Below are 27,853 nucleotides of genomic sequence, written 5' to 3' on the forward strand. Positions count from 1 at the left end.
TAAACACATTTATTTTATTTTGCAGCTTGCAGTTTTGCCTTTTGTTGGTTGACAAGACTTTTTGGAATGTCTAGAGTCTAGAACAAACAGTACAAAGCTTTGTGAAATACGGTGCCTATGAGAAGTTTCCCGTGGTACACAGAAGCCACAGAGCTTCCCTGAAGCACAGAGCCATTATTGGCATACTTGGTGCTTATTTTGGGCGCCTCAGACAAAACATCCTGGATGCGAAGCACCTGTCAAGAAAAGAATATTTGTCAGTATGCTATATGAGAAAACAGCTGCCAGTGACATATTCCTTCTCAAATACTCCAGGACTAATATATTTCCCAGAAATCAATAGACTAAAATTTGTGTGCAATTATTTTTTTCTTATTCTGATGAAACTGTTAATGTTCTAATTATATCTACACAGTCAAGTGGACTGGTTGGTTATCTGACATTAGCCAAAATCCCAAACAAGGTGGTTTAGTTAATTTTGATAGTTCTTTAAAGGAACAAGTTGAGATCCAGTGAGTGCTATTATCTAATTCTTTAAAAAATTTTTTTCTAAGTGTTTATTTATTTTTTGAGAGACAGAGACAGAGAGAGAGAGAGAGAGAGAGTAAGCCAGGGAGGGGCAGAGAAAGGGAGAGAGAGAATCCCAAGCAGACTCTGCACTGTCCATGCAGAGCCTGACACAGGGCTCAAACTCACAAAGCGTGTGATCATGACCTGAGCCGAAACCAAGAGTAGTCGCACGCCTAACTGACTGAACCACCCAGGCACCCCACTCTTATCTAATTCTTGAGTGAATAGTGTTCCTCTATGGGAACAGTCTGGCCCTTGACTAGGCCTACTGTACGGGGAGGGAAACACAGGACAAAATGACGGACACCCAGGTAGCAAGGCAACCCAACCTCATAACCAGTAGGATAGTAGTTGTCACAGCGGGGGCTCCCCTCACATCTACAAAGTGGCCGGGAAGCAGAAAAAATGCATACTTTGGAATTCAATCTGACATATCCCTGCCTACTACTGTTATTGATCCTCAAGATTAACACACTTTAGTTTGCTAATCAGTAAACATGTAAGTGCCCAGTTTCCTAAATAGCCTGGATGAAGAAGTTCACTCAAACAGGACATGATAGGAATTAAAGGCAACCAATTAGAAATTCATGAGTCATGAATATATATCGACACTTCTTAGAATAGAGTTTAGTTGAGTTTTGCTTTTTCATCTTAGGGAAGATCCTATAACTTCACTCAGGTTTGTTGTATGAAAATACTCAAACTTGGAACTCATGTAGAAAACATTAGTCTCAACTACAAGTAAAGGGTGTCATTGTGAAGAAGTCTTATCAAAAATAAACAAATGATGGTGCACCTGGGTTGCTCAGTCGGTTAAGTGTCCGACTTCGGCTCAGGTCATGATCTCAGGGTTGGTGAGTTCACGGTTCGTGAGTTCGAGCCCTGCGTCAGGCTCTGTGCTGACAGCTCAGAGCCTGGAGCCTGATTAGGATTCTGTGTCTCCCTCTCTCTTGGTCCCTCCCCCACTCACGCTCTATCTCTGTCTCTCAAAAATAAACATAAAATTTTTTTTAAATAAACAAACGATAAACTTGAAAATAGAGACATGAGAAAGATCCCAAAGAATTTAAAATCATGTTATGGATCATATTTTTATTTTCTTAAAGCAGACATTGTTGGGTGTGTGTAGAAAAGTAATATGTATCACTTTGGAGGAATTAAGTATATATTGCCAGGGCCAATTAACAGGCTAGGGTTTGAATCTCTATTTCCCAACTCCCCAAACCTAGATTCAAACATGTTTTTCCCCAAACTTTACCTTCTCAATGAGGCCTACCCTGATTTCTGTATTTAATAATAGGACTGCCCGCCCCCCTGTTTACAGCAATCCTGATTGCCTTTACTCTGTTATACATTTTTTCCCATAGAACTTACCACCTTCAAACTTACTGTGTAATTTACTTATTTCTTATGCTTATTGTTAATTGGCTATCCCCCCACCAAAGAGTAGAAATCTTTGCATATTTTGTTTTCTGATACATCCCAAACATTAGAACAAAGTCTGACCCATTATAAGTGCTCAATAAATTTTTGTGAATAAATCTCTCAGAGTTATGTGTGCCAAGAATTTATCTCTATATTGGATTTACTAGAGATGTGCTATTCTTAAACTCAGTTCTGTAGAAAATGCTGCTATTGTTTTTCATGCCATATAAAATTCAATGGTCTAGGCTAGTGTTTTAGAAAAGATTTTAAATAACAGAAATAACATCTTTAAAATGAGACTTTCTTCAACACTATCATATATGTTAGAACCTGCTGGCAAAAACTAATTTTGTTTTGAGGCCACAGTCATTTAAGTCCTTCCATTTGAGTTTCATAGTAGGTAGTGTGAAAGAAGATGGTTCCATATAGAACTCTCCCTTTTCCTAATTTCAGGCTCTACTCAGTTCCTATATCCTTTTTTTAAAATATTTATTTAAATCCAAGTTAGTAAACATAGAGTGTGATAATGGTTTCGGGAGTAGAACCCGGTGATTCATCACTTACATATAACACCCAGTGCTCATCCCAACAAGTGCCTTCCTTAATGGCCATCACTCATCCCAACACCCAACCCCATCCTCCCACCCAACACCCTTCCAGCAACCCTCAAGTTTGCTGTCTGTATTTTAGAGTCTCTTACAGTTTGCCTCCCTCTCTGTTTTTATCTTATTTTTCCTTCCCTTCTCCTATGTTCATCTGCTTTGTTGCTTAAATTCCACATATGAGTGAGATCATATTATATTTGTCAGAGCCTATATCCTGATTGGACATATGATATGCAACCTAGGTCTATGTGAATAATCAAGCTCGTTCTTACCTATTCTTCCTGATAGCAACTACAGCCCTTGTAAGGATGGGAAATGTTGTGTAGCACTGATGTTAAATTGGCACCAGGAGACCTGAAAGGGTTAATGGGCCATATCTCCCCATCCTGCCCAAATCTCTGCTTTTCCCACATGTAGAACTTGTTCAGTTCTGGAACATGACATGTGACCCACTAAATTCTCCCAAGTCACCTCAACAAATTGTTCTTGAAGCTTTGCCTGTGAGCTCAGAGAAGAATAGGAACTTACTTCTGACCCTGGAGGATCCTCAGGGTTATAGATCAGCAGCTTCATGGCATTAGGATGGCATCCTGCCAAAATATCTCCGGTGTCAGGATCCACAGTTAAGTTATCCACTAACGTGCCCAACTGTATTACCTTCCACCAAAGAGGAAATATAAAGACATTGTTTCAATTTTCTTATTTACCCCTCTTCCCTCCCACCAGCTCCTTCTGAAACAGATCTTGTTAAGGGCCCTTGCTACTAAATTTCAGAAGGGCAAGCACAAACGCACTGATGGTTCTTCCAAAATAGTCATGTTTCCTCCTTTCAAGGAGCACATTCCTAGGTCAGGCATGGGAGCTAATATAAGAGGTCATGTTGTGTGGGCAAGCCAAAGGTACTTTTACCTTCACTTGAGTTAAATCCCAGTTACCACGTTTATTCAGTACATGAACGTTCTGAGCCAGTACATCAGCTACATAGATATACCTTTGAAGTAAATAACATTCACATGTAAGCAAGTAAATGAGAGATAACATTAATTTTACTTTGGGGAAGAGGCATAAAAATTCACAACAATCCCAAGCGCCACTGCAATGTCTTCCTAAACCATAGTACAAGAAGATAACAGAGTATTACTTTTAATATTCTTCAAGAGCTTTATAAAAGCTTTGAATATGAGATGATGACTATAAAGTAATGAACTTGGTGTTTCTAGATGACATACAGGCTCAGTCTCGTTACTTATGAGTCACAATTTATTCCTTAAGTTGGATGGAGGTAAGTAGACCTATAAGAGGCCAAAAGAGTCTATGTTTCCAAAAACTAGTGCTTGAAAAGAAGTATCAGATGACCATGAAACTCAATCACAATCTTTTTAAAAAGAGAGAGAACACTTAGAATTGTTTTCTATAGGGATTGTCTCTATTATCTCAAGTTTGCATATTAATATTCATGAGAACTTTTCTTTTAAAAAAAAAACCCCTTCCATTTTAAAACACTTTAAGAGTTTCTCAGAAAATTTCATAAATTTGTATTTTCTTATAAATTAAAATAAAATAAAATTGCATTTTCCTATAAAAAAAGTCTGCTGTAGTATGTCAGTAAATCTGAAATTTATGCACTCGAAATGCCCAGTCTAAGTCAAGTGAGCTCTGAAAAGAACTTTTGGATAACTCAACTTAGTGTGGTGATTAAACACCATTACTCTCATAAAGGGCAGAGATAGCGTGCATTTATTCTCTTTTTAAGTGTGTTAAGTAACTGTGTTTCTAGAGTCACATGAAAATTTGGAATAAGAACCTTATATCATTTCACTGGGGGAAGTCTGGCATGCAAGAGGGTGTATGGTATGCTTATGATCACACATAAGAGTGTGAACCCTGGCCACACCTGATCCGTCCACATTTATATTGACTACTTAAGCCTAAGGAAATAACCACCACTTAAAGGAAGGAGTCCACTAAAATGTCAAGAGCAAAGTGTTGAAAAATTATAAAAGCTTACTTTTTGTCTAGTGAGACTGTGATCCCATTGGCAGAACTAAATCCTTTGGCTACCACTTTGACCTCTTTTGGACTGTAGAAAAGAACATAAGTCCAGCGAAGATCCATGATCATCTCTAACAGTACCAAGAAGAAGTTGGTAAAATAGTGATCTCTGGTGGCATAGAACTGTTCTGGTCCAAGAACCACAATGTCATTCACGCTAAAGTGAAAAAAAAAAAAGAGAAAGGGCAAAACCAATGGAGTGTTTAAAGATTTTGATTGTGGTCAAAATTGCTAAATCTCCAAGACAATTATGTTCATCAGTTTGAAAAAGTATACATGAAGTAGTCTGGATTAAAAAATTCCAGGGGCACCTGGGTGGCTCAGTCAGTTGAGCTTCTGACTTCAGCCCAGGTCATGACCTCATGGTTTGTGGGTTCAAGTCCCACACCGGGCTTTGCGCTGATCGTGTGGAGCCTGCTTTGGATTCTGTCTCCCTCTCTCTCTGCCCCTTCCCCGCTCGTGCTCTCTCTCAAAAATATATAAACATTAAAAAAATTCCACACAAAGTAAATGACTTTAATTGTACCTAATGGGTTTTCTTGTAGTTGTTTATTATTTTCTCAATCTTTCCTTCCACAGAAGCCAGCAAAAACAAATAAATATACAAATAAACCTCAATTCCAAATTGTGGACTCGTAAATGTTAATAATGGCTATTTGTGCTGGTCATAGTGCAGTTCACCAATAGTTCTGGTTCTCTTTCTTCTAGAATTAGGCTTCTCCATGCCCTGGATGTCTGGCTCAGCCATGTGACTTGCTTTTGGCCAGTGAAATGAAATGATGTGTGTGGCTTCCAGACGTAAGACTTTAAGAGCCAGTGCATGATCTGCCATGCTTCCCTTACTCTTTGACAGTAACCAGCAACTTTTCTGATGGTTGAAAGTACGGCCCTGCATGAGGACAATATAAAATTGAGTCCTTAAATCACTTACACGGGATATGTAGCCTGAATAAGAAAACAAGACAAAATTTGTGGTTTTGAGCCACTAAAAATGTTAAAGTTTTTCCTTTTCTCTTATTGTAACATAACCCAGTCCATCCTGCTCTTTCTATTGGGGTTGTGAGCACTATTCCTTCTTGTTTATGTCCTTCCCTATCATTAAAACTTCTAAAAATGAAATAAGTCACACTCTTACAAGAGTAAAGAGCAATAAAGCCATTTACATCTTGGAAAAGTAAAAAAGAGACAGTGAGTTGAAAAAAATGTAAAAAAAAAGTGTAAATATTTTTATATTAAATTTAGAAAACTGTTTTGGATGACTCAAGAAATACTTCAAGGGCCTCCTGGGTGGCTCAGTCCATTGAGCATGCGACTCTTAATTTTGGCTCAGGTCATGATCTCATGTTTTGTGAGACTGATCCCACATTGAGCTCTGCACTGACGGCATGAAGCCTGCTTGGGATTCTCTCTCTTTCCCTCTCTCTCTCTGCCCCTCCCCCACTCATGTTCTCTCTCTTTCTCTCTCTCTCTCTGTCTCAAAAGAAAAAATAACCCTTAAAAAAATACTATGAGGTGTTAATGTCCAATGACTTTACCAAGGTCATCAGGCTATTCATCTTTTGGTCCTCAGCTTAAGCATTCTTTCCTCCAGAAAGTATTGGCTGGCACCAGAGATTAAACTAGACCTTCTGACAATTTGTTTCCATAGTACCCTTTCTACCCCTTGAAATGCTTGGTAAATATTGTGTATCAGGGCACCTCTCAAAAATCCTCTTTAGGTCCTCAAAGTTTCACCTGTCCGGTTCTACCTGGCACTATTTCCACCATTTCTGCATGGTCCAGACGCATTTCCCACAGTGCAGTCTTATACTGCCTTAGCTCGTGTCTGTTATGGGCCTCAGGCTCCTACTTCCGGGCCTCTCTGTGTTGATGTCAAAGCACAGGATATCACCAGACTTGACTTGCACATGCAACAACCAGAAATGTGCAAGAGTGAACTCCTTTTTTACTAACAGGAGAAGGAACTGCTGAATAAACTCTTCTCCCTTTCTTATCTTTGCCAGATTGTCCTGAAATGAGGCTTATGTCGTTTACTGGAGGACAATGCCATGATTTCTAGCAGTGAGTTGCACTTAGCAGTGTGGCTGGCTTGATAACACACTTGCTGTAGCCTCTCCCTTGTGTGCATTTCCTGGGGCTGCTGTGACACAGTGCCACAGACTAGGTGGTGTTAGACAGTAGAACTGTCTCGAAGTTCTGGCAGCAAGATGTCTGAAATCAAGGTGTTGACAGGGCCATGCTCCTTCTGAGATTCTATGGGAAGATCCATCCCTGCCTCTTCTAGCTTCTAGTAGGCTCCCGGCACTCTGTAGCTTGTAGATGCTTCGCTTCAATCTCATTCTCCACCCCACATGCATTTTCCCTGTCTGTCTTCTTATAAGGACACCAGTCATGTTGGATTAAGGACATACCCTACTTTAATATAACCTCATATTAACTGATTTCATCTGCAACAATCTTACTTCCAAATAAAGTCATGTTCTGAAATGTCAGGGGGTTAAAATTTCAACATATCTTGTCAAGTTCCTCACAATTCAACCCATAACATTCGCAACTCCCTACATAAGGCTGGTATCTCACTTCTGTGTCCTGGAACAGTAATTTCCTTCCTTCCTTCCTTCCTTCCTTCCTTCCTTCCTTCCTTCCTTTTTTGATTCTTTTTTAATATTTACCTTTGAGAGAGATGGAGAGACAGAGCGTGAGCAGGGGAGGACACAGAATCTGAAGCAGGCTCCAGGCTCTGACCCGTCAGCACAGAGACCAACGTGGAGCTCCAACCCACAAACCATGAGATCATGACCAGAGTTGGACGCTTAACTGACTGAGCCACCGAGGCGCCCCTGGAACGCTAACTTTCTAATAAAGTAGTTGTGTATTAGGTTTTCCCTCAGGCTGTACCTTCACTGAAAAGAACTCATTCAGTGAGGTCATATGTTATTGCATTTGATTCTCAAAATCACCAGTTAGGTAAGTCAGGCCAGTGAGAGAACTCCCACTTCACTGAGGAAACTGAAGCATAGCTGAGAGATTTGTCCACTGTTTCTCAGGCAGCCTGTGGCAGTCCTTGTCCCCACTGGGCCTCAGAACCCCATACAATGCCTCCTGGCAAGAGTGCAGTGACCGCAACTTCTCTTACTTCTTCTGCCCTCTGTTTTTGTCACCCCCAAATTCTACAGGGAGACATTGATATGTAATTTTAAGAAAGAGAGCAAAGCACAGAAGGTGACCTTCCTTCCTTTTCTTTCCCTATCCTTCTATCTCAAGACAAGATTAACCTGTCTTGGAACTAGTCTTTCAGTGGTGAGTCCATTTTATAAAAGACAAATTCTTCATTGTTTGTTACAGCCTTGGAATAGGCAAACTCCCCACTAAAAAACTTAACTTATTTTTTTCTCAACATGGTAAAAAGGATTTTCACCACTGTGACTGAGAGTCTGGCTTTGAACTTAGATGGATCTAGGTTTACAACCTGGTTCTGCAACTTACAAATTATGCAACTTGAGCAAGTTACTTAACTCGAAACCTCATAAGTCCCAGTTTACTCATACCTATTACTAAAGGCTGTTGTGAGAATAAAATGAAGTATTTGGTACAGTGCCCGGCACATAGTCAATGCTTAATAAATGTGAATTTTTATATGTGCCCACAGGATTTTTTCAAATTCTGCTCTAAAGCTTTTATTGAACAAAGGAACGGCCCATCTGGAGGCTGGTTATAACACCCAGTGGGTGTGGCTCTCACAATACAACCTACGGGGACAACTAGAAAAAGGTGTAGGTGTTTAAAGAAAGCCCAATAGTAGGTATTGCATTGTTGTGGTATGGAGGATGGAATTAGAGCTGCCAATCTAATTGAGCACCTTTATAGGATTAAAATGCTTTCACGAAGTTGGAAAATATAAAGATATCCAATACTGAATATGGCAATTTCTAGTGAGGTGCCGGGCAGTGTCACCATAGGAACCTCTTGAAAGCCTTAGGAAAAAATGCTACAAAACAAAAGTTTAAGCCTGCTGAACCAAAGAAAACAAAGCACACAGCAGAGGTGCAAAAATAAATAGAAGTGCAAAATACTTTAATTCCATACCTTGTGAGAAGTTCATGTTTTATAGTTTTCAGGTGTACAAGAGAACGTTGTTGTTCTTCAAATTTAAATTTCTCCACCGTGGACTTCATGTGGGGGTGATTCACAACATAAAGATACACGGTATGGTCTAAAGTGGAAAAAAGGAATAATCTCCAAGAAGTTTACTTCTGTTGCAACTATTATTAGACTTGGTATAGAATTTGGTCACGTTCAAGCACTTTTCTTACACACCTTGCATTTGATCCCCACAGTACACCTGACAGGTCAAATGCCAGAATCTCCATTTTACTGAGAAAACTGAGGCTCAGGAGCTGAATAACTCATGCACAATTTCACCACCACCAAGTGGCAGAGCCAAGGGAAAACTTTTCTCAGTGGTCTCCTCAACCGTACCTCCATACCTTCTACAACAGGAAGACACAGAACTACAATGGTACATAAACGGATGTGGTTTCCCAGGGTGGCCCTTCAACAAGAGAAGTGAGTTTCTTTTCTGTGAGAAATGCCTACATTGCAACACACACTCAAGAAATGTCGGGGCTGAGTAAATATCTTAAAACAAGCAACACGTCCCAGCTAGAGTATAAACTGACACAAGTCAACTACCTAAGTTTGCAGTAACAATATTTAGTGAGCCCAATGGATATGGAATGTGAAAATGAATTCAAGAAAAAACTGGCACATCAATTCTAGACATCACCGACCCTGAGAATGTTCACCTGTTTTCATAGTGAAATATGAACTGCTGTGAACAAGACTGAGGGTGGGAATCTGTTTTCTCAAAACACTGTTTTCTGACTTGACAGAAGTTCTAGGTAAGATGAGCACTGGAGTTTGAAACAGCCTGGTCCCATCGTCCCATTTCAGACCTTGATCTGTGTTCATCTCCCCTATTCCTTTCTTGATGGGGTTTCCAACCATGCAGTAGAGTGAGTCCAAGCCCTGAGACGCAGAGCTTATGCGCATGGTCCCTGAAACACACAGGTACCTTTACCCAAATTAAGGAAAGGTGCTCCCTCACAGATGGATCATTCTTTTAGTCTGACCCAGCTCTTTCTGGGGCCTGAGGCTTTGCAAGCAGACCCCCAGTTGGATTTTAGCTCCCACATGGCCCGTCAGCCAGACACTTCTTGCCAGACACAGCAGGAACATTGTATGCACTGCTCTGGTTTTATACCTTCTTTAGGCCTCTATTGGACCCCTCCTTCCATATAAGAGATGCTTGGTCAGAATAGTTTTGATTTTTTTGTCTTCTCATTCCATTCCAATTTATGTATAATGTTTTGCCCTTACTAACTAAATGTACAATTAAAGGAGGTAACAAATAACATTGCAATCACAATATATTCAGCTCCAGAAAGTCTGATTAAATGCTTGAGGGTGGATCTGTAAACTGGTTCCATCTCAAAAAACAAAAACCAAACCAAACCAAAAAACCAACCCATACTTCTCACGCCTAGAACAAATAAACAAAACAACAACGACTACAACAACAACAAAAGATCCAACACTATCCTATGCAATAAAATAGCTCCAAGTTAATCTGGTCACTCATTATACTTTCTCCAATGATGGTGTCTAGATAGAGGTCGAGCAAAAAAAATATGGTCACCCAAATAATTTCAATAGAGGCTGGAGCCCTAATTTCACCCAAGTAAAAGACACAGGATTAGAAATAAGACCACCGTTTTTGTTCTCTACTTGCCCTATGGACCCACAAACATTTACACATTAAATTAGTCTGGAATTATGAACTATGAACAAGTAATAATAACATGAGCAACTGTTATTTTAAAGCGTATGCAATGTATTAATAACTTTCATTTTTTATAACAGCTTTTTTGAGATATAATTCACTTTATCACTACACTCGCACTTTTTTTAATTAAAAAAATATTTAATGTTTTTATTTTATTTTTTGAGAGGGGGGAGGGGCAGAGAGAGAGGGAGACGCAGAATCTGAAGTAGGCTCCAGGCTCTGAGCTATTAGCACAGAGCCCGACACAGAGCTCAGACTCACTGACGATGAGATCATGACCTGAGCTGAAGTTGGACACTTAACCAACTGAGTCACCCAGGGGCCTCTAAGCTCACACTTTTAAAACGTACAAGTTAGTGGTTTTCAGTATATTCATGGAGTTGTGCAATTTTAACCACTATCTATTTCCATACATTTTCATCACCCCAAAAAGAAAGTCCATACCCATTAGCTGTCATTGCCCATTCCCACCCTGCCCCTAGCCCCTGCCAACCACTAATCTACTTTTTGTCTCTATGAATTTGCCAATTTTGCAGGCTTGCTATAAATGGAATCATACAATATGTGGTCTTTAGCGACTGAATTCTTTCACTTAGGATAATGTTTGCAAGCATTGCATGCATCAGGACTTCATTTCTTTTTATTGCCAAATAATGTCCTATTGCACATGCATTCATCATCACTTGATGAGAATTTGGGTTATTTTCACCTTTTGGGTATTAGGAATAATGCTGCTATGAAAATTTGTGTGTAAGTTGTTGTGTGGACCTATATTTTCAATTCTCTTGGGTATATACCAACCAGTGGAGTTTGGGGATCCTATGATAACTCTATGTTTAACATTTTAGGGAACTGCCAAACTGCTTTCAGAAATAGCTGTACCATTTTCTAATACTACCAACAAAGTGTGAGGTGAGGGTTCCAATTTCTCCACATCTTTGCCAACATTTGTCATTGATTGCTTTTTTTATTATCATTAGAAACACCCTAGTGGGAATGAAGTGGTATCTAATTATGGTTTTGATTTCCATTTCCTTCTTGACTAAGGACACTAAACACATAAATTTTCATGTGTTTATTGGTCATTTGAATATCTGTTTGGAGATGTCTACTAAGATCCTTGGTCCATTTTTTAATTGGGGTGTCTTTGTTGTTGAATTGTAGGAATGATTTCTATATTCTGGATACATGTCTATTATCAGATATATGATTTGCAAATATTTTCTTTCATTCTTTGGGCTGTTTCTTTGCTTCCTTCATGGTGTCTTTTGAAGCAGAAAGCTCTTAAAAATTTTTTTTTATTATTATGTTTATTTATTTTGAGAGAGAGAGACAGACAGAGTGTGAGCGGGGGAGGGGCAGAGAGAGAGGGAGACAAAATCCAAAGCAGGCTCCAGGCTCTGAGCCATCAGTGGAGAGCCCAATGTGGGGCTCCAACCCACAAGTGTGAGATCATGACCTGAGCCAAAGTCGGATGCTCAACGAACTGAGCCACTCGGGTGCCGCTGAAGCAGAAAGCTTTTAATTTTGATTCTATCTGGTGTATCTCTTGTTTTCTTTCATGTTATGTTTTCTAATGTCACACAATTATTTTCAAAGAGCCTTTAGTTTATATATTCGATTTTTTAGAACAATCTCTAAATTGGTTTTGAAGGTCAAATGAAAAGAGAAGGAGATAAGAGGAAGAAGGAATGACCACCTTCTAGTCACCCTTCTTTAATGCAGTGTTAAAAATGTTTGATACACATTTATTATCTTGCAAGTATATGTCTTCATGGTAAAATAGAATTTTCCCTCCTTTCACATCTATGTTGAGTCATTGAGGTTGAGCAGCTTGTATTTCCCTCATTTCCCCCTTATTTTTAAGCATTCAGGCTTTACCTTTGTCAATGAAAGTACTGATTCCGTGTGGATTAAATGATGCTTTGTCAAAACCATCACTGATGTTTAGTGCCTGGACCCTTGGGTTTTGCTCATTCAGATCCATCAAGAAAATCTGTCCTGGCTCATCTGATGCAAAGTTTGGCATGCCTGGATATTTCAATCCCTGTAAAAAATATAAAATAAGTAAGCATATATATATATATATATACATTTCACAATATTTTCATGTGGAAGTGAAAATCTCAAAGCCTAACAAAAATATTCAAAGCTCTAAATTTCTTCTAGGTTTCTGGGATTTTTCACTCCAGTCAGCTGTTTCCATTATCTGATCTGAGAGACTACCAATGTCATCTAGGCCATTGGGAATGGGAATTGGAAATGGGAAGAATCCATATTCAATTATTAACATAGAGACAAAGGGTTAAACCAAAAAGTATAATGCAATGGGGCGTCAGGGTGGCTCAGTCAGTTGAGTGTCTGGCTTTGGCTCAGGTCATGATCTTGTGGCTTGTGAGTTCAAGCCCGTTGAACTCTGCACCGATAGCTCAGAGCCTGGAGCCTGTTTTGGATTGTGTCTCCCTTCCTCTCTGCCCCTCCCCTGCTCACACTCTGTCTCTTTCTCAAAAATAAATAAACATTAAAAAAACAAAAAGTATAACGTAAGACACTAGCCTGGGTTACTTTGTGTTATTCCCTTGGCCTGCCTATGCCTCTGGTTCCTCATTTATTAAATAAGAAAGCTAAAGTGTATGATTGCTAAGATCCTCTCCAGTCCTGATAATCTGCAACTAACCTTCCTCAAAGCAGAAAGAAGGGGTGTATGCTTTCATTATATTGCCCCCATCCATTATTTTATCTAGTGCCAAATAGTAGAATCAGCCAAGAATTAACATAGGGGAACCAGTCTCTTTTTTTTTTTTTCATTTTTTTCTCTTTTTTTTTTTAATTTTTATTTTTCAATATATGAAATTTATTGTCAGATTGGTTTCCATACAACACCCAGTGCTCATCCCAAAAGGTGCCCTCCTCAATACCCATCACCCACCCCCCCCCCCCCCCCATCAACCCTCAGTTTGTTCTCAGTTTTTAAGAGTCTCTTATGCTTTGGCTCTCTCCCACTCTAACCTCTTTTTTTTTGTTTTTTTCTCCCCCCCTCCCATGGGTTTCTGTTAAGTTTCTCAGAATCCACATAAGAGTGAAAACATATGGTATCTGTCTTTCTCTGTATGGATAAAGAAATTGTGGTTTATATACACAATGGGGAACCAGTCTCTTAAGTTGACTATTTCTGACCTATTTTGTTCCTATAGATATATCTGAAAATTTGGATATAAATCCTTTTCTTCAAATATTGCAAAAACTTTATTCCAGTAACTTGAACAGTGGTTCTTTCTACTGAAAGAGCCAATTATGTGTGATTATCAACCAATACTAGGTATCCTGAACATAATGGGCCTTTGCTGCACCCCGGGTCATTGTGTCAAAACTTGGGGTTGGTTTGTGCCACACCAATTATAAAACTCAGCTCACTTCCTCCTTCTATCACTTCCCCATCACTCTGATATATATTAATATCAACATCATATCTTTCCTTGTACCCTCATTTCCATTTATAGTCGATTTAAATTATTTCCTTCTTACTCTGTCTCCCTGGCTCCTCCCTTCCTTATAAATATGTATATACATACACATGTGTACTTTTAATAATACTATTCTTGACCCTTCCACTGCCCTTCATTCCTACCCCCACCCTGGGGGAGTCAATCTTCAGCTGCAAACAACCCACATACATCTTCCAGCTTTTTTTTTTTTTAATTTTTTTTTCAACGTTTATTTTATTTTATTTTTGGGACAGAGAAAGACAGAGCATGAACGGGGGAGGGGCAGAGAGAGAGGGAGACAGAATCGGAAACAGGCTCCAGGCTCTGAGCCATCAGCCCAGAGCCCGACGCGGGGCTCGAACTCACGGACCGCGAGATCGTGACCTGGCTGAAGTCGGACGCTTAACCGACTGCGCCACCCAGGCGCCCCTCGAGCTTTTTTTTTTAGAACAGTACTTCTACATCTAAATCTTACCAGAAGCCTGGCTTTCCCGCAGACAACAATGGCACTGCTGAAGCACATCAGAGGGGGTACTATTCCCTTTCATTTGTCTTAGGTCACCTCAGCTGGAGGAGGGATCCGCATGGCCCTCGCCACAAACTTCTCCTTCCAGACCTTGAATCTGTCATCATCAATCAACACCCAGTCTTCTAAGGAAGCCACACCCTTTGCTTACTGCTTCTTTATCAAATTCCTCCCACCCTCCCCCTTGCCCTGGTCCAGCTTTTATATAGGGCTAGTCTGAATTCTATTCTATTCTGAATTTATTTCATTACCTTTTGTTTCTCTGAAAAAAACAAAACAAAAAAAAAAAAACCACAAAACAAAACATGCCATTCAACATGAATTTTCTCTGACTCCCTCCTTTCTGTCTCCGTAATTTTAAATTTTATCAATTTTTCTTCCTTTATCCCACTATTCTTAAGGAATGGGTATCCCTCTGTTAAGTTTATTAATTTTGCCACCTGTTTGTCACCAGTGTCTCCTTCATTTGCCTGAAAAATTGTTCATATCTCCTTTCTTGAAACAAATCTCTAGTTTTACTCTTCCTTCAAACACATATTTATCTTGCTTTCCCCTCATGGTCAAATCTCTTAGAAACATCACTTGATCTTGTTGCCTGCCTTGAGTTGCTCCAACTCTCACCAGTTGGTAGAAATGCCTCTATAAAGGTCATACCAGTGCCCTCCAAAATATTTTCTTTGATAACTCCTCCACCTTTCCTTATTTGTATCTCTATGGCATTTGACACTATGATGTACCCCTTTATTCCTTGTCAAAAAGTCAAGAGTAGGATTTCCAGATTGAAGTTCTGCTTCTCTTTCTGCCCTTTCCCCCTTCTAACCTCATCCATCCTTCTTTCCTTCTTGCTCTATACTTTCTCCTTCTACATCTTATTCATAAAGTTTCAGATCTTTCTTCTCTACCAATTATTTTCACATCTGCACATTTACCTAGAACCTCTCTCTGGAGCTCTAGCTTGCATTTCCAACTGCTTCCTAAGAGTAGTTCAAAATCAAATTGTCAGAACCAAAGTCAACATTCTCCCCTCAAATCCTTCTTCTCATCCATATCTATTATTCTCAGTGAAGAGCTTCACTGTTCTCCCCAATATAAGGTCATGAAATTCCATCTTCAAGCCTACCCTTTCCCCATAGTCAAACTGCCACCAAGCCCAGAGGCTTAGGTGGTGGTAACAGTGGACCAAAAAAAAAAAAAAAAAAAAGTCAAAGACATCTACTTCTTCCCTTTTCACCTGAGGAAAATTAAGCCCAGAGAAGTGAATTCACTGAGTCACTCACATCATTAATTGTATACACTCTTTCTGACACACCATAAAGAAAGGTTTGACAGCAGGCAACATTGCTCAGGGAGGAAGCTCAAAGAAGAACATCAAGCATCTGGGTAGCTTAGGGACACACAAGGGCACTGCCAGTTCAAAGACTGAATGTTCTAGAAATGGAAATGATTTAATAAGTAAATAAGGGTGGGCCATTGTAAAAAAACAAAACAAAACTTGATCTAGATTAAGTGTCATGATGATTGAAACACCTCCAATAAGTGGCTTCGTATGCACCCTGTTTTCTGTTTGAGGCAGTTGGGTAGGAATTTGTAGCATGTGAATGCAAGCCATTCTTGCAATGTCATTCACCACTGAAAATAGTGAAAATCACCTGGAGGGGCAGGCATTTTATTTTTTCCAACAGGCAACATGTGTATGTGAGTTGAGTTGGCATTGAAATTCTATACTGCCCTCATTCTCCAGCACAAGCATTCAGTAAATATTCAAGTACCCCATGCATGTCAGGTAGCATATTAGATGCTGAGCATGGCAACAGATGCACAAAGTCCTGGCCACGAGGAGCTTGAAATCTGGAGCGGCAGCACCAATGACCACATCAGATATAGTGTGGTATGTAAGAGACTAAGCACAAAGAATGTGAGAGAGCATAGAAGAGGCACGTTGCCCAGAAAGAGTGTTAGGGAAGACTTTCCTGCAGAATTAAAGTGCCACCATAGTGAGGCCTGACAGAGAACTAGGAGCTGGCCCATAATGTGTGAAGAAAGCAGGTAAAGAGAAGCATTCCAATGCCAAGTCCCAAGGTAAGAAAGCAAAGAGCTTGCTTGGCACCTCTCTGTAGACTAAAAATATCTATTGCACAGAATTTCTCTCTAAATCAGCAGCTTCCAAATATGCTCTATGATGGCAAGAATGGGCAACAGGAAAAACCAAGAATAGGGACCTGAAGTTCAGAAAGATTGAAAATGAGTAAAAAATATCATCCTTAGCTTATGAGTCATTCATTAGTTTACAAAAAAAGAGCTCTGTTACTTACAGCTCCATGTTAACATTTCTCAAGGAATTATTTGTGATGAAAATCTCTAGATTCTCCACTGAAATAGTTCAGTACTTTTAGTTACAGTGAAAATAGAAGGTACACAGTTGGAACTACAAATATTATTTCGTAAAAGCAAAGAAGAAATCTTCCAGTTGTAGAATAATCATTCTTTAAAGTCTATTTGGCATAACATTAACAATCTAAATTGACAATAGAAAATTTAAGTCAACAAAGAGAAAGCTTTTCTAGACAAGCTTTGTTTTATCTTTGGCTTTGGAGGAAAACTAAAGAAATAAAATCACTCCCACCCACCCACCCACCCCAACAATGTCACCACCAACAGCAATTTAAAATCCAAATGAGACCCTGACTATATGAGGCATACTTAAGAAGTTAGAAATTAAGGCCTTTAAGTCTTACTATGTGTGTCCCTTTTTAGCCAAAAAGATACAGATTTTAAAATTCATATTATATGGTAGTATTGTACTGGTCAAAATGGAATATTAGGACACGTAATTCCAGCAATCAGCATTCACATTGAAAATATTGTCCGTTTATTTTTTCAAAATCTTAGGTCTCATTCCAGATTGCAACTGTTCAGTAAATACATGGCAATTTTCAACATCTTCATAGCATATACCTTTTAGTTTGTTGTATTTAATTTATTTATCGTTCTTCACATAGCTTCTTGATCATCCCAAACCTGTGAAGGTAGTACTGGAAATAAAACACAGGATCTTCTCTACTTATCTTTGAAAGAGTTGGAAGGAACGACAGGGACCTCAAGATGCAAAACGCTCAGGCTTTTGAATTGACACATGTTAACACATACTTGGCAAACATTTACTGAGCTCCAAACACAGGTAGGTGTAGCAAGAGGATCACTAGTTAGTGAGAAGATGACTACCAGAAGCTGAGGTCCAGCAAAATACGGCGAGGATGGACAAATCTGGGGACCAATCTAGGACTGGAATGGAAATCAATATACATTTATTGAGCCCCTATTGAATATGTAACTGCCCATAAGGAACTGCCCACATGGGGCAGGCAAGCCAGGGCCCTCCTGTGGTATACTGATTAGCCTACTGGAATCCTGTTTTGGCTTTTTTAGTTGACCGATTTAGCCACAGTTGGGATGAGTGTGTAGGGGTCCATCTGGCAGCTCTAGTCGGCAACATTAATGTACTGTCTGTATAGCTATTGACATGAGCACGTGAGGGGCATGGAAAATACTTACACTGGAGATAAAAGCCAGCCCATTAGGAAGTATATCAATATCTTCAGAGCCATTTTCTGCAAAAGAAGTGGAGGATCACAAAGATGCATGAATGAAGGCTTAGAAACAAAATCTCACAGGCAAAACTTTAAACTTCTGTTGGAAACTATGTTTAACTTTTTCAACTCTTTACTTGGGAAACTACATTAACTTCCAGGAATCCCATAGGCATGCTACTCTACAGTAGAACCTGAGTCAGATTCCCTAAATACTAAATTCTTTTTTTAGAACTCAATTTTCAGGAGGAAAAAGCAAATAACTATAAAACAAATTCATATCCTAGATTTGTTCTTTGAATAACAACTTCTAGGATATGCCCTGAGAGATTCAGTTTTGTTCCCCATAGAAGACTGATCTCACAAACAGAGTGTTAACATTGCAAAGTCCTCATTGCGAAGGTCTCTTAAAGGCCTCTCAGCCAAATATTTCTCTCTTCCAACTTGTTGAGGCCTAACAATATATCATCATCCAATCATATTGGGAAATTATTGAGTAATTGTTATCTGGAATAAAGCAATAGGTCTTAGGAAAGACTAACAAATATAGACAAATTTGAAAAAATGTAGTCAACTCTCTTTCTCATTGAGAGCTGGTCCCAAGCATTTTTCTATGGAAAGAAGCATATAACAAGTGAGTTATGACCATGAATAGAATGAAAAGAGGGCTCACATGGCTCCTAATAGAGAGATAGACCCACATAGGAGGTGCTCCCAAGCAAGCAGGACTGAGAGTAAAGGCTATGGTTATCTATTGTGGCAAACGGTATTTTATAAATATGGTGGGACCAATATGCATCATAGCCACATGCCCTTCTTAAAATGTGATGTTCGTATTTTTCCATCAGGAGGTAAGGTTTGAATTCTCTCCCCTTGACAAATAAATGAGAGGGAAGTAATGCCACATGACATACAAGGTAAAGTCATAACCACAAATGCTCCTGGTTCTCTTTCTCTTTGTCCTCTCTTCTCTCTTCTCTTCCCATCCCTTCCCTTCTCTTTCCTCCTCTCTCTGTCTCATCTCTGTCTCTGTCTCTGTCAACACGCACCTTGGGGACCCTGAACTTAAATGTAAGAAGTTTGGAGGAAGAGAGCACACAGACACGACACAAGGTAGAGAAGATACTAGAGAAGTGTCAGATAACTTCATTTCCCAGCCTCTGAGTCAGTCTAGCTGATGCAAGTAGAACAGCGAAGAACTGTATCCACTGAGCCTGCTAAAATTGCAAATTCATGAGCAAAATAATTGTCATTTAAGTCAGTCACTCAGTTTTAAGGTGGTTTGTTACACAGCTATAGTAATTGGAACATGTGGAGAACTGGTTACATGGGATAATGGGTTGCTAGTGTGTCAAAAGGCAATTGAGCAAAAGGGGAGGGGGAAAAGAAAAGTGGGACAAAGCCAAATAAAATGCAAATTTGAATCAACAGAATAATGAGCAATGGGCACTGAAAACTAGAGAACAGAGGAAAATTTAATTATATATTCATTTACTGAAACTAATCCCCAACTAGTAACCTGAAAATTAAATTAATCGGAGCTTTCCATTTTCCAAACAGTCCCGTTAATCAAGATTTATGTATCAATGGTATCTTGATGGCCTGGAAGATTTAGTGCTGTTTCCACATGGAATAATACAGACACTGGGAGAATCCAGCAAATTGAATAAAGCAATTAAAAAAATCACATTGCATACAGGTTGGTTAATTTTTGAACCAACTTTTTTTTCTCTGAAAACCCCTTTTCGGTTTCCTTTTGCCTTATTCTCCTTCTCAACTCTGCTATGAGTGTGGATATTCTCCAGGCTGTACCGGCCCTTGGCTGTTTCTCATGGCAGAGTAGTCATTCTACCTGTGCAGTCGACTCCAGTTCCATGGCTTCAGCTTCTACCCAGGCGTCCTTGACTCTCTAATCTCTGTATCAAGCCCAAACCTTTCCAACAATTTCCAGACCTCTACATTCACCTGTATATTGGACATTCCTACCTGGCTTTTTCACGTCTCATATTTAATGTGTCCCACACTGATCTGGACATTTCCCCTTTGAATTGGCTACATTTTCTGTATTTTGACTTTGGTGGATGGCACTTCCATCCCCCAAGTACACAAATTAGGAAATTTGGAGCTATCTTTGATGCTTTCTTTTCCTTACTCCCCAAATCCAATCGATCACCATCATTTGAGCTCTAGAAATCCCCCCTGAATTTCCCTAATAGCCTTCTAACAGGTCGGTTTTGCTTCCCTACTACCATTCTCTGCACTGCTGACAGTCATCACCTTAAATTGCAAAGCTGATCTTGTTACTGTCCTGCTTAAAACCCTGCAGAGGTCTCCTAGGGCTGGCAACATAAGTCTTAAACCTCTTGGCCTGGATTCCAAATTCTCCACGTGTTGGCTCCAGTCGCAGTTCTTATGGCTCCCACTCCCACTCCCACTGGCTATACCAGCTGTGCTGCGGTTCTTCTGTTAGTAGTTCCTGAAATGTGTCAGACTCATTCACCTGCATGCCTGAGCACTTGCTGCTGCTGCCCCTTCTTGGCAACCCACATCTTTCTCACACCACTTCACTTCCCCTGGGCTGAGTATCATGGGCTCTAAAGAAGAGCATGGGGGCCACCTCTTCAGCCTTTCCAACCTCTCTCAGTTCCAGCACCCATTTTATGTGCTAATATGGTCACCGGTGACTACCTACACCATGATATTTTTTTCACTCCTGGGCTGCAGCCTTCTGCTGACTTGTTGATTTCCTACTAGATAATAAGCTTCCTGGGAATAAGGACCAGTTTTCATTCACTACTCTAGCTTTGTACCCAACATAATACCTGCCTTTTCACTATAAAAATTCTCAATGAAAACTGGTTGACTGACAAAATAAGATAAACCATGTTAGTTTCTTGAACTTTGTCTCGTCTTTGGGTTAAACTGTTGACAGGTGAGTGTTAATCTCTAAGTACAAGACATCCTGAATTGTGTGTTCTTTGGTTTGGTTCTTTTATCTTCCAAATGCCATTTCACGTATCTCCTATGACAGCACTAATCTCCCTCAATAATTCAGCTACAATAGGAGTGGGTATTTTCTGAAGGTGTTGTATTTGTCTTTATTTACTTAATCTGGAGCACAGGGATGCTGGTGCTCTCCACTCAGATGTGAAGAATTACCAGCTGATTGCACAGTATTCCCACCCCTCCTCGTCTACTTCCCCCACCTACACTCCACCTGCCTGACAACATAGTGTATCTCAGCAAAAGTGACACCTGGGGGAGTAAGGGGCCCCAGGACACCCTCCCCCGAGTCTTCCCTACATACTCGTTAGCCTATGCACAGCTACCATTAAAACTCCACTGATAAGTCTAAAATCAGTCTTATGAAGAGGTGTCTACTGCTTTTTAACCTGTCCATCCTCTACTTGGCATGACTTTGTTTCTTTGGCCTTTGTTCATTTTCTACAGGCACATTGAGAAAGTGTCACACACAAAACACTGTGACCAAATAATATTATTACTGTTTCACATCTAGGAAAGAAGATCTGACAGGCAACTATAAGAACAAAAGGAACCTACAGTGGAGTAGAGACATATGTTGGAGATATGGGAAGCTGCTGGAGAGGAAAAGGGGCTGAGAGGAAGATAGAAAGACACCAAATTCAATGACTGTCTACTTGATAATCCTGCCAAAGGTGGAGCCCCAGTAAAGCTACTTGAATTTCAAATGCAGCTTTGATTAGATGCCAAGGGCAGCCAAATCACTTCCTGGTTAAAACAATCCTTGCCCTTCAAAGACTTGGAAAAAAGATAAACCTAATACAGAAGGAGCTATGGGATATGATTTCTACAAGTTAGAAATATTTCTCTTTTCAACTTTTCTTCATAGAAAGAATACTGGGAAGGGGAGAAAAAAAAGGAAAGTTTCTTCCATCAGTAAAATTAACCACAAAAGCCTAGATCTTGAAGACAATGTAAGTCAGAATTTTCCTCCAGCTCTGTTACTGCCCACCAAGCCCTGCCTAAAATCCCTTAGTGGTTTTCCGTTGCTTCATAAAGCTTTTCACTCGTCAAATAGTTGGGTCCTGTGAGGGTCGTCTCACTAGCTATTTTTTATTTAAATATCGAGCCTGCATTGTTTTGGTCAGCTTTATTTATTAATATTTCACCTTCCTGCATCTCAGATTTTGTTTTCTGCTGCCATCCTACTTTCTGACACTTCTGTCACCAAATGTGTTGCCAGTAGATAAGAGAGGCAGTGTCACACAACAAAGACTACAAGGCATAGAAGAAAACCACCCTGGCTCATAATCTAGGCCTGTCACCCGCTGGTTCCAGACCACTGGGCAAGTAACTTCATGCTTCTGTGTGTCAATTTCCTAATCTGCAAGGACAGAAGGAGCACCCACCTTACAGGTCGGTTGTGAGGATGAGGTAAGTGTTTGTAAAGGACTCAGCAGAATGTTTCTAGACACCAGGCCTTTCATAAGGCAGCGGTATTATTTTTAGATATGTATCAACACTGTCCTATTGACAAACTTGTGTGGTTCTCCAAAGTATAAAATGGAAATATGCCAATAGACATAAGAAGTCCCTTTTGTTTTCTTCTGCTCCCAGCCAGTTTCCAACCATTTCAGCCATTCTTTTCAAAATATTTGGATAATCAGAACATTGATCTATGCCTTACAATATTAACCCTAGTTTTAGCTTCGCAAATCTGTTTGAATTATGTATCTGAAAGTCAGACTAGACTTCAGAAATCATCTACTTTAATTACCCCTCTACATTATTTGGCAGGCTCATATCTTTTGAGAGATAGATGTGAAATAAATATGAATATTACTCCACAAAACAGTAAACAAATGAGTGAATGTTACATTTCCCATTTTTTAAAAAATCCAATTAAATCTGACCCTGAATCCACATTCCACTAAACTGAAGGAAAATTCAGTCTCAGTCACTACTGGGTCTTCTGCCAGGGTTGTGCAAATAGTGTAGGTGGCCAGTTTTTAAAAAGCGGAATGTTTGGGGAAGTCCATCTGGCCTTTAATCTACACGAGTCATCGCCAAATTACTCACTGCCAAGCCTGTGCATTTCATGTCATTTACGTAGTTCTGCCACTGCCAGGTCCTGGAAGGGCACATGATCTTTGCTCAGGCTGGGACACCCAGTGCAAAGAATCCAGCCTCCCCTGAGGATATTTTGTCCCTATTCCTTTGGGCTTCTGGCACCACTCCCAGAATGCCATCAGGCAGTGGGGAAAGGATCCCTGTTATTTAAAAAAATCCACATATTCTTATCCTTTGTCCATCAGAACCTTCTGAAGGAACTCAGATTTTTGAGAACAAAAGTCAGGAAGGAATTTGTTTTCAGTTCCTTCTGTTTTCTAGGGGGCAACACAAACCCCTACCTCTCCCTCCCCCTCCTTTCCCTCCCTCTCTCTCTCTCTCTCTCTCTCTCCATATATATATATATATATATATATATATATATATATGAAAGAAGGATTCTGACAGGCAACTATGAAAACAAAAGGAACCTACAATGGAGTAGAGACATATGTTGGAGATATGGGAAGCTGCTGGAGGGGAAAAGGGACCGAGAGGAAGATAGAAAGACACCAGATTCAATGGCTATCTCCCTCTCTCTCTCCCTCTCTCTCTCTCTCATATATATATATATATATATATATATGAGAGAGAGAGAGAGGAAGAGAGTCAAAATATATCATATATAAAGAAATATATGTATCAAGAAAAATAAAATACAGACTCATATCAAAATAAACTATGCTGTCATCCTGTCACATACTGATAAATAAGTCACAGTCCTTGACCCTAGGGAGTTTACAGTCTGCTAGTGGGAGAAAGAGAGAACACTGCTAGCCATAAAATAAGCCTGTGGTAGGTGTCATAAGTGAATGAGAGTTTCAGAGTGCTGGGGAGTTCAGAGGTAGGAGAGGAATTTGCAGCCTGTCTCAGCAAGCAGAGATGGAGAAATCAGAAGATTTCATGAGCAACCGTGAGAAAGTGAAGAAGTGTATTCCCTGAACAGTGAACAGAATCTACCTGGCATTGTTTTTCTAGTAGCAGTGTCAGGGAGAATGGGAAACTTGGAGCCCAAATAAGCAGACAAGTACTAATGAGCAGGACGTCGTAGTAAAGAGCAGCTGAGTAGGTAAGATCAGCCCCGTGCGGGGCCACAGAGGAGGTGGAGCCCAAGGAGTCTCACAAGGAACAATGAGGGACAAGGAGAAAACAAAGGCTGCTATATATGGAACTGAGTCCCTTTGAGGAGGGGGTTACCATACACAGAAGTCTAAAGAAGGGCTAGTTGTGGCCGAGGGTAGGAGGGAGGAAATGACAAAAATAGAAAGTAGTTTCAGACTGGAAAAGAAGGCCTGCAGTTTGAGAGGTCAGGGAGCCCCCTATGGGGTTTTCATTACGTTCTTTAAAGATGCCTGAGTAGGCTGTGAGGTTCTGGAGGGTGAGGGCTAGGTCATATTTCTCTTGGTGCTTGCAGATGATTTTTTTTTCCTTCAAGTTTTTATTTAAATTCTAGTTTGTTAACATACAGTGCAATGTTGGTTTCAGAAGTAGATTTCAGTGATTCGTCAGTTACGTACAACACCCAGCGCTCATCACAAGTGCCCTCTTGAATACCCATCACCCTCTAGCCTATGCCCCACCCACCTCCCTCCATCAAACCTCACTTGGTTCTCTATAGTTAAGCGTCTCTCAAGGTTTGTTTCCCTCTCTCTTTCCCCCCTCACATATGTTCATCGCTTTTGCTTCTTAAATTCCACATATGAGTGAAATCATATGCTATTTGTGTTTCTCTGACTTGTTTCCTTAGCATAATACACTCTAGCTCCACCCACATCGCTGCAATGGCAAGATGTCATTCTTTTTGATGACTGAGTAATATTCTATGGTACTCGCAGATATATTTTGAAACCAGGAATATCACCAAGGAGACAGAAGAAGAAAGAAAAGAAGTAAGGTAGGTACCAGAAAAAGAGAGAGGGGAGTGAAATGTCCCAGAAGGGACAGGAGGAACATTTAGTAAGGGACAGGACAGCCTTGAAATGGTGGAGAGATGTCAGAAAGGAAAGCAGGACTGAGAAAAAGCCACAGATTTTGACATTTAGGAGGGCCCTTGGAGACATGGTGTGAGGTGGCTCGGGTAAAGTGGATGGGGCAGAGGCCCCGGGAGGAGAATCTAAGGAGTAGCAGGGAATTAAATTAGTTGGCAGCCTCAGTCAGGTGGCTAGTGACCAAGAAATTGTACTGTCACATACATACCAAGTCCCTCAATAAGGTGGCAGTTTGGGAGGTCTACTGGCTCCACTGCTCGAGATGCATTCATTCTTTGTCTATAGAAGATAAAAACACTGGAGGTCAATGTAAACCATCCAAAATCAACGTTGAAACATGGTCTCTGATCCCCTTCTTGTTCATTAACTTTGTTTCTCATCATTTATGGATGATGTAACAAGTAAGTAGGCACCTCCTTTTATTTACATTTATTTACCTAATGTGGACATTATGTGGGTAATGTGCCTACATCAGCTAACCTCACCCACTTATTGTTGAAAGACTAAAATGCCATTACACATGGACTACACACTGTGCTGCCCTATAAATGATACTATATGGGTAACTGAACAGTATTATTACTTTAAATGTACAGAATAGTATTATTTAATTGGCTAAAGTATTGCCTATTATAAATCTGCACTTTGGCTCCCCTTAATCTCCTATAGTCTTGTCTTTTGACTCCCCACAAAAATGCTTTCCCAAACTCAAGTGTCTCCTAATAGCGAAACCCTGTAGCTTTTGCTTTAACTTCATTATTTAAAAAAGAAATATGCCGACCTATTTTGCAAGTTTATAAAGTCATCAAACTAACCACAATGTAAACAATTGGCCCAATTATTTTTCACTGTAGTGTTCCTGTTTTCACAGTGAACCATTCTTCTAAATACCAGGGATAATTTGAAATTTTTATTAGATTGTACTCAAGGAGATTCCACACTTAAGCTTATCTTACTGTCACTTGTTTTAAAATGCACCTTAGATCTACCTTATAATTGTTATTTTTTATGATTCTCTCACTCGGGTGCACTGGGAACAAATGTAACAATAAACACTCTCAAGCTGAACTAGAACGTATTAACAAAAGGCATCAGGCTTCTCAACAGATTCTAATGTGAATCTCTGAGATCAGCCTCTGCTTAAAGAAATAAATAAAAACAACCCAAAGACAAGTGAAGACAAGCAGAGGCCTAAGACACACTCAGAAATGCTTATCATACCTAATATTTCTTTCTAGCCCAGTATATTGACTTTTCTTGAGATATTTCTGGCTATCACTACTACATCTTCCACTTCAAAAGGTCCTAATACTTGCAAAATGCCAGTTACCACCTGCGGGTTGCAGCTCATTTCCCTGCTGTCTGGCTAGTTTTTCATCTAGGATGAGTTCTGTATCCCAGTACTCATCAATGTTTAGCTGGTCTTGGGCAATGCCTGGGCCATAAACATCCAGCTGGTAGCCCAGTCCCCTCCAGGTCCAGCACTTCTAACTGAGTTCGTTTCTCTCAGGAGCAGAACACTAAGGGCAACCTGGAAGAGGGGGTGGGGTGGGGGACATGACTTTCAGAAAATAAATGGGGGGTGTTTCTGTGCTACCATTTTAGGAAAGGCAAACGGCTCACTCTCCACATCAGTGCTTCTCAAGGGATAGTTCGCTGGGTGAAACTGAGGAGTGAAGTTCCAAATATGCTCATTCCTACTTGCTAGGAAGGCGGCACAAGACGGTACGGGACAGCCCTTGAAACTTGGAAGAGGAGAGGAAGAACCAAGGACACCCCCATCAAGATGCCAACTCACCTAAACGCCACTAATCTCTCCCCTATTAGGGCCAGGACGGCCCCAAGCAGGGTCAGCACCACCAGCTTCCCCATGATCTCCGGGGCCCCTTGGTGACAAGCCGGCGCAGTGCACTCCCGGAGGGCAGGTCCGCAGGTTCCAGGCCCCGCCCCCTGGCTGGTGCCCGCCCCGCCCGCCTCAAGTGCGCTGCCTGCGCCCGTGGCCGAGGTCCAGGTCTGGGTCTCGGCAGCCCCGCCACGCCCTGCCGCCCTGGCTTCAAGGTCGTCTCCAAGGGCCAGGTTCAAGGAGACCTTTGCTCGCGGGGATTCCCTCTTGTCTTCAAGGCTGCACGTGCAGCAGGGAGTCTGGGGTGCAGCTTCGGCAAGAACACACCCTTCGGCGGGACGATAGAGGGAGTTTGCTGCTAAAAGCAGCGGAATTCTCCCTCAGCAACTCGAACGGACTGAAGGGTCGGGGCAAGGCGGGGAACTGAGTTCACAGCCGAAAGTTCGCGTTTCGGGAAGTCAAGATGAGCTGGAGAATTGATCCCGAGACACTGGACGGAGCGATACGCGAAGATATCGAAGCGATGAGCTTTAACTCACCCTTCTCCAGGGTTTGGGGGCACCGGGCCTTATTTCCTGGCCTCTGCGCCCTGTCTCAGAATGCTGAATACGGTGGGTGCGCAGTTCCGTTTGTGACTGGGTGGATTTGTGACTCTCCGTATCCCCATCATTGATGGGATAAAGAACATCAGAAGTGAAGGAAAAGAAATAAATCGGTAACAAGAAGATGCCCAAAGTGGAGAAGGGAAAAAGAGTTTCTTTGGGAAGTTAGCCTTTCAAAAGACTCCTTGATTCTTCTTTCTGCTGGGTCTCGAGTTCCTGCCACGAGAGGAATGA

General features: G+C 40.7%; 1 protein-coding gene across 1 annotated transcript; it reads right to left on the reverse strand.

The window, feature by feature from the left end:
• On the reverse strand, positions 1-27,127 carry PON3 (paraoxonase 3). The gene is made up of 9 exons (XM_003982776.6): positions 26,973-27,127; positions 25,383-25,453; positions 18,061-18,116; positions 12,379-12,544; positions 8,739-8,865; positions 4,609-4,809; positions 3,510-3,591; positions 3,129-3,257; positions 1-236 (listed from the first exon to the last, which is right to left on the reverse strand). The coding sequence occupies exons 1-9, from the start codon at positions 27,044-27,046 to the stop codon at positions 78-80; spliced, it is 1,065 nt and encodes a 354-aa protein (XP_003982825.1). The 5' UTR covers positions 27,047-27,127; the 3' UTR covers positions 1-77.
• Positions 27,128-27,853: the final 726 nt, after the last annotated feature.

Source organism: Felis catus, chromosome A2 (genome assembly GCF_018350175.1).
Source record: "Felis catus isolate Fca126 chromosome A2, F.catus_Fca126_mat1.0, whole genome shotgun sequence".
NCBI lineage: Eukaryota > Metazoa > Chordata > Mammalia > Carnivora > Felidae > Felis > Felis catus.

What these genes read in the sequence shown, in the direction of transcription:
- PON3 (XM_003982776.6), bottom strand. Translation starts at nt 27,046, where the DNA reads ATGGGGAAGCTGGTGGTGCTGACCCTGCTTGGGGCCGTCCTGGCCCTA. An exon ending in GGCTGGCTTTTATCTCCAGT is followed by an intron (nt 12,545 to 18,060) that starts GTAAGTATTTTC and finishes TATTTTTTACAG; the next exon opens with GGATTGAAATATCCAGGCAT. An exon ending in AAACATGAACTTCTCACAAG is followed by an intron (nt 4,810 to 8,738) that starts GTATGGAATTAA and finishes TTTTCACTTTAG; the next exon opens with CGTGAATGACATTGTGGTTC.